This window comes from Gasterosteus aculeatus, chromosome 3 (genome assembly GCF_964276395.1).
Source record: "Gasterosteus aculeatus chromosome 3, fGasAcu3.hap1.1, whole genome shotgun sequence".
Lineage (NCBI taxonomy): Eukaryota > Metazoa > Chordata > Actinopteri > Perciformes > Gasterosteidae > Gasterosteus > Gasterosteus aculeatus.
In genome coordinates, this window is record NC_135690.1 from 18,651,751 (window position 1) to 18,661,790 (window position 10,040).

The 10,040-nt window shown below is 47.5% G+C and overlaps 1 protein-coding gene across 1 annotated transcript; it reads left to right on the plus strand.

Annotated features, from left to right (window-relative positions):
• The first annotated feature begins 608 nt into the window (after window positions 1–608).
• LOC120814899 (prohibitin-2) lies at window positions 609–5,762 on the plus strand. The gene is made up of 10 exons (XM_040169994.2): window positions 609–737; window positions 1,516–1,645; window positions 2,559–2,643; window positions 3,020–3,099; window positions 3,310–3,494; window positions 3,899–4,028; window positions 4,278–4,381; window positions 4,715–4,792; window positions 4,918–4,994; window positions 5,513–5,762. Exons 1-10 carry the CDS (start codon window positions 717–719, stop codon window positions 5,529–5,531), a joined length of 909 nt encoding a protein of 302 aa, XP_040025928.1. The 5' UTR covers window positions 609–716; the 3' UTR covers window positions 5,532–5,762.
• Window positions 5,763–10,040: the final 4,278 nt, after the last annotated feature.

Consider the following 10,040-nt stretch of genomic DNA (forward strand, 5'->3'; position numbering starts at 1 on the left):
CGGTATGGAGGGCCACTAGTGCCGAGCAGGAGCCATTCAGCTCGCTCCTTCAGATTAGATTAAACGAACCCCACATTATTCTTATTTGGATAATCTAGTTTAAAAGTGTCAAATGAAGACTTACTTTTTTAAATCTAACGATCCTGTCATGTTAAAAATAAATAAATTCACTCTGTTTTGTAATCTTGATTTTGAAACTCACAATTCTAATTACTATAGGACAGAGGTGAGTCAAAAGCAGGTAGCGCAGAGAGAACAAGCTGAGTATAAAAGGAAAATAGCAGGGTAAGTATAGGAAGGAAGGGTGGAGAAGGTAACGAAAGTAAGAGAAAGGAAAAGTGGGAAAGAGGCAAGGAAATAAGGAATTGAGAAAAAGGAAAGGAAACTATTTAGGAAAAGATCGAGGAGTAAGTGAATAGGAAAGGAGATAGGAATTATGGTATAGGAAACAATGATGGAAGGAAGCACGGGGGAAGTGAATGTGTGATTTTTTATTTTTTTATTTTACATTTCCATTCCGTTTTTACAGATGTTTTAAAACCAAAGAGATAATTTCCCGAATTGAAATAGAAAGTGATCGACTTCCATAACTGTCAAACACAACCCAGGCGAAATCCTACATTTCCCATGTTGCACCGTACCGCCGGAAGTGCGTCATCACGCTTGACCTTGCCACTCTTCTTCACCTGTTTTCCCAGCAGACTGAGAGGACGAGCATGGCGAATAAAGACCCCGGTGTAAGTGCTTCTTTCCCCCGTTTTAAAACGCGCGCAGGTCACTTTTGTTCCTTCATGTCGGTTCAAGCCGTCGTGCCGTTTCCCGCCCTTTGGACGCCGGCTCGTGACATCAGCTTTAAAAGAGCCAGTCGTGCACGTGAGTCGGGCTTGCCTGACGTAAGCTAGCGTTAGCGCTAAGCTAGCTCTCCGTTAAAGTAACGTTAGCTAACTTCAGACCGCTTCAGGCCAAATATGAAGACGGATACTAAAGATGCGCGGATTTTTAAAGTGTATTAACGGCGGTTGTGTGACACGTAACTTGTGTTTTACCAGGAATAGTTCAGTCATTACGTGATCCCACGAATCTGACGTTACCACACGTCCCATCGCGTTATGAAACACCGCTTTAAACTCGTTTGGTCTCTTTATAGAATCTCTGCTTCAATTCGGCAAACGTGTAACTTAGTTGACTGCTCAGGTATCACGAGCAGCCTCCGCGAGAGAGAGAGTTGCACCTCAATGCGCTGATGTCTTACAGATAAACGAGTTATTGCGTCATTATAATTCCGATTTGTAGGTTAATCTGTAAACCGAATTAAATCTCACTGTCCCCACGTTAAAGGAGGATCACGCGTTATGTGCAAACTGTGGAAATCCGCAGCATTTAGTAGAACCACTGGGTTTGTGGACGCAGTCCGGTGCTGCAGCGTGCGGAGGGTTTCTCCTGCAGAGGGACTCTGTTTCATGCTGGAGTCTGTTTGTCAGCATCTGGGCCCTAAACGTCATCGTTGTTCCTCAGGGTTTTCTGCAGCAGCTGCGGCAGATCGCAGCCCGGATGGCCGCAGGAAGTCGGGGTGCGGGACTCGGCGTGAAGCTGCTGATGGGCGCCGGAGCTCTGGCTTACGGCGTGAAGGAGGCAACGTACACCGGTAGTTCAGCACGATGCGTGAACATGTTCACCCGTCACTCAACATGGCAGTGACCTGCTGGATGTCAGGGTTCTCCTTTGATCGGCATTCCTTTGTACACGCAGTCAAAGTGCACTTAAAATAAAGCTACTTCCATAAAAATGAAAACATAACTTAGTTTGGATTTCAGCAGAACAATGAAAAGCTGTTTATCAGTTACTCAGAGGTTCTGCGCCATCTTTTTCCAACAAGTCGGATAGTTGATGGAACAGTTGATTTACAAATTGACGATCGCAGTGAAAGAGGACCGAGGACACTAAAGACTAGTTTATGCTTCTGCGTTTCCAGAGAGACGCAAGGACACGCAGACGTAAGAGTCCCTGCGTGTCTTTTCACTCCTCCTTGTGTTCGTCGACCCATTTTTCTAGACTAGCGTCTAAAGCGACGCGGCGTCCTGCAGCAGCAGGCTGTGATTGGTCTCTGACTACGTCCTTTACGGAGTCTCACGTCTCCGTTTTCACAGCACAATACGGCCGTTATTAAAAGGAAGAACGTTTACGAGAGAACGGATCAGACTGAAGAGCTTTTAAATATGAGCACTTGTACAAGCCGTCATTGGCGGACTATGAGGACGCCGGATGGCCTCTGATTCATGGAGGGAGATCTCCACCAACGAGGGGGACAAAGTCGTGGAGGAAAATACGAGACAAATGTGTCCTTGATGAAAAGCAGCAGTGTGGACGTGACTCCTCTTGTTTAAACTGGAACGTGGATGTTTTCTGGGCTTTGTTTCTGCCCCTGATGCCGGTGGTCTGAGCCGCTTAGAGGCCTCGTGCAATGAGATTACCAGGGCAGTTTATGGGGTTGAAGGTAGAAAAGCGGAGGAGGAATCGGAGGTCAAGGACACACGCTGAGATGTCTTTGTGTCCTCCAGTCGAAGGAGGACAGAGAGCCGTCGTCTTCAACCGGATCGGAGGGATGCAGATGGACACCGTCCTCTCGGAGGGACTCCACTTCAGGTAGGAACCCGACCACAGGAAGTGCTCGTCTTGTTTGACCCCCGCCCTTCAAAATAAAAGCTGGGACAGCGGCTCACCATTAGTCTCAGTGAAATTAAGTAACGTGTCATTGTTGGTTTTGAAACCTTAAGTTTAGGAGGTGAAATATTGTTCTTATCAATGCATTTTGAAAGACACTTCCTAACAATCTATAATTGGATCTTTTTTCTTGTACATAATTTCATTTGGTGTTGCATAAAATCTTGCAGGAAAAATGAAACAAGTGAAAAACAAAGTTGTAAAAGTTTGCCAGACGTGTTTTAATCAGAAAGAGAGAAGCTGAGGACGGATTCCTAACGATCCTTAACAAGCGTCTGACGCGTGTCGCTGTCTTTAGGATTCCCTGGATTCAGTATCCCGTCATCTACGACATCAGAGCCAGACCCCGCAAGATCTCCTCCCTCACTGGAAGCAAAGGTCAGACTCCCAGGAAGCAGGGGACCATATATGGACTGCGTAGGACGTCCCTGGTAGAGACCCCAATCGCTGTGTAGACGTAGTCCTTTTCTCATAGTCTATGGTACCAGAGGAGTCGCCCCCCGCTGGTCACTACACAGAACGCAGCTTTAAGCAACCTTTAGCGTCTGAATATTTCCATCCGTTTACTTTGAGACTTTATCTCCTCAGACCTCCAGATGGTGAACATCTCCCTGAGGGTTCTGTCCCGGCCGCTGGCCTCCAACCTGCCGGCCCTCTACCAGCAGCTGGGGAAGGACTACGACGAGCGCGTGCTGCCCTCCATCGTCAACGAGGTGCTGAAGAGCGTCGTGGCCAAGTTCAACGCCTCGCAGCTCATCACGCAGCGAGCGCAGGTACAGAACGCAGCGCGCCGCGTCCTCCTCCCATCGGACGATCCCAGCGGGCCCGCGTGTCCTTGGGCAAGGCGCTCAACCCAACGTTGCTCCTGTAGGTGTGGCTACGGGGTGTGAACGTTGTCACTGATGGGAGAGATGACAGGAAGTGTGAAAGTGCTTCAGACACACAAGGACACACAAGTTCTGTTGTGTGTAAATAAATATCAAAGAATGTACAGCGATGTGTTTTTGACCGATGACATCATCTTCAAAGGGAAACAGCTCATTGGTCGACGTCAGATTTCCTCGTTTTGACGATTCATTACATTTTAAAAGTGAAAGAAGGCGTTTTAGTGAGATGGGAAACGAGGCGATGGGTTGTTTAGTGGAGGAATGTCTGACCCCCCCTGCGCCCCCCCAAGGTGTCGCTGCTGATCCGCAGAGAGCTGTTTGAGCGGGCGAAGGACTTCAACATCATCCTGGACGACGTGGCCATCACCGAGCTCAGCTTCAGCCGCGAGTACACCGCCGCCGTGGAGGCCAAGCAAGTCGGTGAGTGGCGAGAGGCCGCAGCCACAAGGAGGAAGATGTACTTTAAAATGGGTTTAACTTCTGCTTCCTGCACTTTTTATAAAGTCGATGGTTCGTCGTGGGTGAAGTTTGAGTATTAGAACTTTTACATCCTTGACAGAGAATCTTTTACATCTTGTATCCTACTTTAAACATCTGTGGTCATTATTGTACATTTTGCATTGATGTGCATTGGATCCATTATATCGATCGATCGTGTTTCCCCTCCAGCCCAGCAGGAGGCGCAGCGCGCTCAGTTTTACGTGGAAAAGGCCAAACAGGACCAACGGCACAAGATCATCCAGGCGGAGGGAGAAGCTGAGGCTGCAAAGATGGTGAGTTCTCTCCAGGACGGAGACGTCCTCCTGAAAATACAAATGCGCTTCATACGACACCTGTCAATCAGGAAATGTCTCCCACAATGTGCTGAATATACGAGATAATAGAGGCAGCAGATGATAAACAAAACGTTTGAAAGTTTAAAGCAACTCAGACTCCATTTTGAATGTATTGTACAAAAGGAGGCGTTAAATGTTGTAATATTCCGATTATTGGACCAGAAATCGTCTGAATAGAGCAGATTGAACTAGAAGGGAACCTTTTTAGACCACGACGCACTGACTGAGTGTGTGTGTGTCTGTCTCTGTCTGTCTGTCTGTGTCTCTCAGCTGGGTCAGGCCCTGACGAAGAACCCCGGCTACCTGAAGCTGAGGAAGATTCGTGCTGCGCAGAACATCGCCAAGACGGTAAGTTGTGTTTGAGACCTTTCTCCACTAATTGGACTTGCGTGTCCCCGATGCCCGTGTGCCGATGTTCCCTTTGGGCCTCCACATGCGTGTTCTCTGCTCACACGCGTGTGCTCTGCCTGCAGGTGGCGCAGTCCCAGAACAAGGTGTACCTGAACGCAGACAGCCTGGTGCTCAACCTGCAGGACAAAGACAACTTCAAGTGAGTCTCACTAGTATAGCTGCTTTGGCCCAACCGGGCTAGCAGTTCCCCTCCGTTTACAGTCTTTGTGCTAAGCTAAGCTAACCAGTTGGCTGTCTTGATTTCCTCTGATACAAAAGTTCTGCTCTTTGGAATCAGAAGTAAGGAACTAAAACTAGTTTCCAAAAACTGGGAAACTAAATCCCAAAGTTTCTACATGTTAGGAAAATAAAATGCAGTCCATGTTTCATAAGTATGTTTCTAACCTCTGTCATGTGTTCAGTCACGTGACTCATGAATCAATCACGACGTCATCGTTTCACCGAGCAGCTCAGTTTGTTTTTACCGGGATGTGATTCAAAAAGAAACCTGTCAATCATGATGGTTTGTGCTTTAATGTAGTTCTTCTGATGACGTCACCATGAGTCAGATCATGAAACATTCTGCAGTTATTGAACCTCATGAAAACTTAACAAACACGAGGTCCTTGAATGCAGCGTTTGAGAGAGAATTGTTTTTTAATATTCTGTTTCTTTCAGTTTGTTGCTCGGGAAGTAAGAACGTCTCTCCATTCCTCCTCCTGAGAGGCTCCTCCTCTTCCTCCTGAGACTCCTCCTCTTCCTCCTCGTCTGGTTCCTGAGAATCACTGAGACTTTAACCTGCAGAGGATTTATTCTGAAGGTTCCTCGTGTCGGTAAAAGTCTCGACGCTTTGTCCTTTTTGTTATAATCTGTGAGCCGCAGGAAAATGTTTTTGTTTTTTTGTGAATAAAAGTTTCACTTGTTGAAATGTTTTTTTCTTCTCAGCGACGAGTCGAGTTTAAAGTCGTGTTTCAACCTGAAGAAAATATTTATGCTGCTGCGACTTTCACAATAAGATTCAGATACAAGAATAAAGGATCGAATGTTAGTAGTTAAACTTTCACCTTCTCATTAAAGTTGATCAAAATAATAAACTTCACTGGTAGAATTATGAAAGAATAAGTTGTAATACTTTAGAGAGCTCAGACGAATTAAAAAAAAGGTTTTCTTTAACTTTCCATTTGTTATATTTTAATACTTTATTACTAAAATAATGCAACTGCTCTTGGTCAACTAATGATTTTTATTGTTTTTTTTTTTAGTATTTACAGAAATGTAATAAACCAAACAAATGTTGCAGACGTTGATTGATTCACTAGTAACTAGCTTCAGTTTCCAGTCTTCATGCTAAGCTAAGCTAGCAGCTTCACATAGAGGCTCCAGGTGATTTGTATTGAACTATTTCGCGCCGTGTTCACAGCGTCTGATTAACGGTCACGTGACTTCTGTCCTCGGATCGATCACGACGCCGTAGTTTGAGATTTAATGATTTTAAAGGAAAAGGTTCATTAAAGCCAGTTTGTTTTTACCGGTTCTGATCAAACTCGTCTGTTCCAACAGTGAATCTACTCTTCAGAAACATTACAGATCATCCAAATATCTGCCGATCGGTTTGTGTGTAACGATCAATAAATATGAACCTTGAGGTTCACGCAGTTAAAACGTACACGTTCAAACGTTAAGGGTTCAAGATGGAAATCTGTTTTTTATTAAATATTTTATGTCATTCATGGCCAGTATGAGTATAAATGCATTTCAGACGTCAGGTGACCTCTGTGTGTCCCTGAGGGGACACGGGGGACTGAGCCTGTCCTACTGTAGTCTGTCCTCTGCCGGTCAGACGGCGCTTTGAATCACGTCAAACCTTTTAAGATCCTCTTAAAGTCTTTGCCTGTAAGAATAGTTTATATATTAAATGTCCCTCATCTTCATCACAAGGCCCCTGAAACCAGCGCAGCTAAACGGGACCAGCCGTCCTTCACCTGCTCACGACCTGCTGATGCTGAAGATCTGAGGCCTCAGCTCACTGTAGAGGTCACATGACCTTCATCTCATCCCATGTCACCTCCCTCTCCTCCTCCTCTTCCTCTCCTCCTCCTCCTCCTCCCATATTCCTCCCATCTTCCTCCTCTCCTCTTCCTCCACCGTTTTACAGCCCAAAACGACAGCTAGAAGATAAGATGGCTGCTGAGTTATTTTTAGCCTGAGCGCTGCTATGCTTAACTCTGCGGGGGGGAAGGGGGGGGGGGGGGGGGGGCACGTTGCTGTTCCTCTACATAAGAAAGAGGAAGGAGGGGGGGGGGGGGTGGTAAATCTCTCGTGGGGGGGGTAAATCTCGGGGGGGTTACAGGCGGTGAATATTCATGACGGGTTGAAAAAACAAAAGAGCGAGGGGGGCTGGGAGACGAAGCTGGCACGTGATTGGCTGCCACACCACGCCCCCTTACGCGAACAGGCTCGTCTGCCAGCCAATCAGGAGCCTCCCCTCCTTTTGAAAGATGCCAAGACGGAGCGGGGGGGTGAGGGGGGAGATGAACACGCTGCTGGTGTCGAGCTGCAGTTTGATTTTATTTGTCTGAGCATCATTTATATATAATATTCAGATATAAAATAACTATATATATCACGTGTTGTAATATATATATATATATATTATATTCATATAATCTACATAAGTAACATCTGTTCACCTCCTGGTCCAGATGTTTTAAAGGCCAGAGAAACCAGGTGGAAATATTATTATTATCATTATATGCCCCCCCCCTCCCTATAAAGCCACACAAAGCAAATAGAAGCTATGAACACAATGAGCTGAATGAGTTTCTGCTCGTCCCTCACGTGTCCTCTGCTGCATCTGCGTCCTGCAGCGCTGCAGCGCCTCGTGTGGTTTCAGTTTATTAATCTTCCTGCTGAATCTGCAGCGCGAGGACAGGAAGAAGGAGCCCCGCCCCCCCTCACTGACTCCGCCCCCTTCTCTGTTTCTACGGTGCAGAAGAACAAGGACAGATTACTGTTCATCTGCTTCGTCACCATGGAAACACTGACCTCACACCGTGCTGACCGGTAATGTGGCTCCGGTTGCCATGGCGACGTGGCTGCCGGTGCCGTACTGTACCGGGAGGGGGGGGGGGGGGGGGCGCTGCTGCTCTCCGCAGTGTCGTCAGCAATAAACTGATGCTGCCACGTGACCAGCAGAGGGCGCTGTAGATCGAAGGGATGATGGAGTTGCAGCAGAACAAAACGTTTACTTGAGACACGAGCTTCTGATTTAGAGTCTGAATACTAGAAGGAGGAGGAGGTGTGATTCCTGAGTAGAAACTAGGAGACAAGGAAGTCAAGTCTTCTTAGTTAAAGCTGCATTCTGTGTAGTGACCAGCAGGGGGCGACTCCTCTGCTCCCATAGACGTCTATGAGGAAATGACTCTACTTCTCTGTAGTGACCAGCAGGGGGCGACTCCTCTGCTCCCATAGACGTCTATGAGGAAATGACTCTACTTCTCTGTAGTGACCAGCAGGGGGCGACTCCTCTGCTCCCATAGACGTCTATGAGGAAATGACTCTACTTCTCTGCAGTGACCAGCAGGGGGCGACTCCTCTGCTCCCATAGACGTCTATGAGGAAATGACTCTACTTCTCTGTAGTGACCAGCAGGGGGCAACTCCTCTGCTCCCATAGACGTCTATGAGGAAATGACTCTACTTCTCTGTAGTGACCAGCAGGGGGCGACTCCTCTGCTCCCATAGACGTCTATGAGGAAATGACTCTACTTCTCTGCAGTGACCAGCAGGGGGCGACTCCTCTGCTCCCATAGACGTCTATGAGGAAATGACTCTACTTCTCTGTAGTGACCAGCAGGGGGCGACTCCTCTGCTCCCATAGACGTCTATGAGGAAATGACTCTACTTCTCTCTTGATTTATTCCCTCAGTAAACATTGTAAACATGAGTTTATGGTCTCAGTCTCTAGTTTCAGGCTTCTTCAATGCAGCATGATGCTCTTCTCCCTGTACACCAACAGCTGCACCTCCAGCCACCAGTCCGTCAAGCTCCTGAAGTTTGCGGATGACACCACCCTCATTGGACTGATCTCTGGTGGGGACGAGTCCGCCTACAGGTGGGAGTCTGACCATCTGGTGTCGTGGTGCAGCCAGAACAACCTGGAGCTCAACGCTCTAAAGACAGTGGAGATGGTTGTGGATTTCCAGCGGAACAGAGCCCCACCCTCCCCCATCACCCTGTGTGACTCCCCCGTCACTATTGTGGATTCCTTCCGTTTCCTGGGCTCCATCATCACCCAGGACCTCAAGTGGGAGCTGAACATCAGCTCCATCACCAAGAAGGCTCAGCAGAGGTTGTTCTTCCTGAGGCAGCTGAAGAAACTCAACCTGCCAAAGACGATGATGGTCCACTTCTACACGGCCATCATGGAGTCCGTCCTCTGCTCCTCCATCACCGTCTGGTACGCTGCAGCCACAGCCAAGGACAAGGGCAGGCTGCAGCGTGTCATCCGCTCTGCAGAGAGGCTGATTGGCTGCAATCTGCCGTCCCTGCAGGACTTGTTCGCTTCCAGGGTCTCTGAAGCAGCTAAAAAGATGGTAGCCGACCCCTCTCACCCCGGACAAAACCTGTTTGTGCCCCTTCCATCTGGCAGGAGGCTGAGGTCCATCAGGACTACGACCTCCTGCCACACCAACAGTTTCTTCCGGTCGGCAGTCGGGCTCATCAACAGAGCCGGGTCCCCCACTGACTGACTATAACACTCCACCGGTCACTCCCCCTCACACTGCACATGTCACTTTAAATGTTATTCATCACTTTGTCACTTGTCACTTTGTCTCTTGTCTGTTACTTGTTTGTTAGTGCACTTTATGCTTAATATTTTTCTTTTTAATATTTAAAATGTTTAACTTTATTCCCTTGTTTTATACTAACCCTTAGCCTTATTCTACTAACACATTGCATCAGCATTTCATTCCACTTTATTTTATTACTTGTGCACTGTTGTCTTGTCTGTCTACTGCCAAGACAAATTCCTTGTATGTTTGACATATTTTGGCAAATAAATGTTTCCTGATTCCTGATTTAGTGATTGTCTCCAGAACCAACGTGATGCTGCAGAGAAAAACAGGAAGTGTGCCGAGTGGTCTCGGCCCACCGACGTGTCTCAGAGCCGGAGGGCCGATTCCCGCCGTTGGGCACAAACAGAA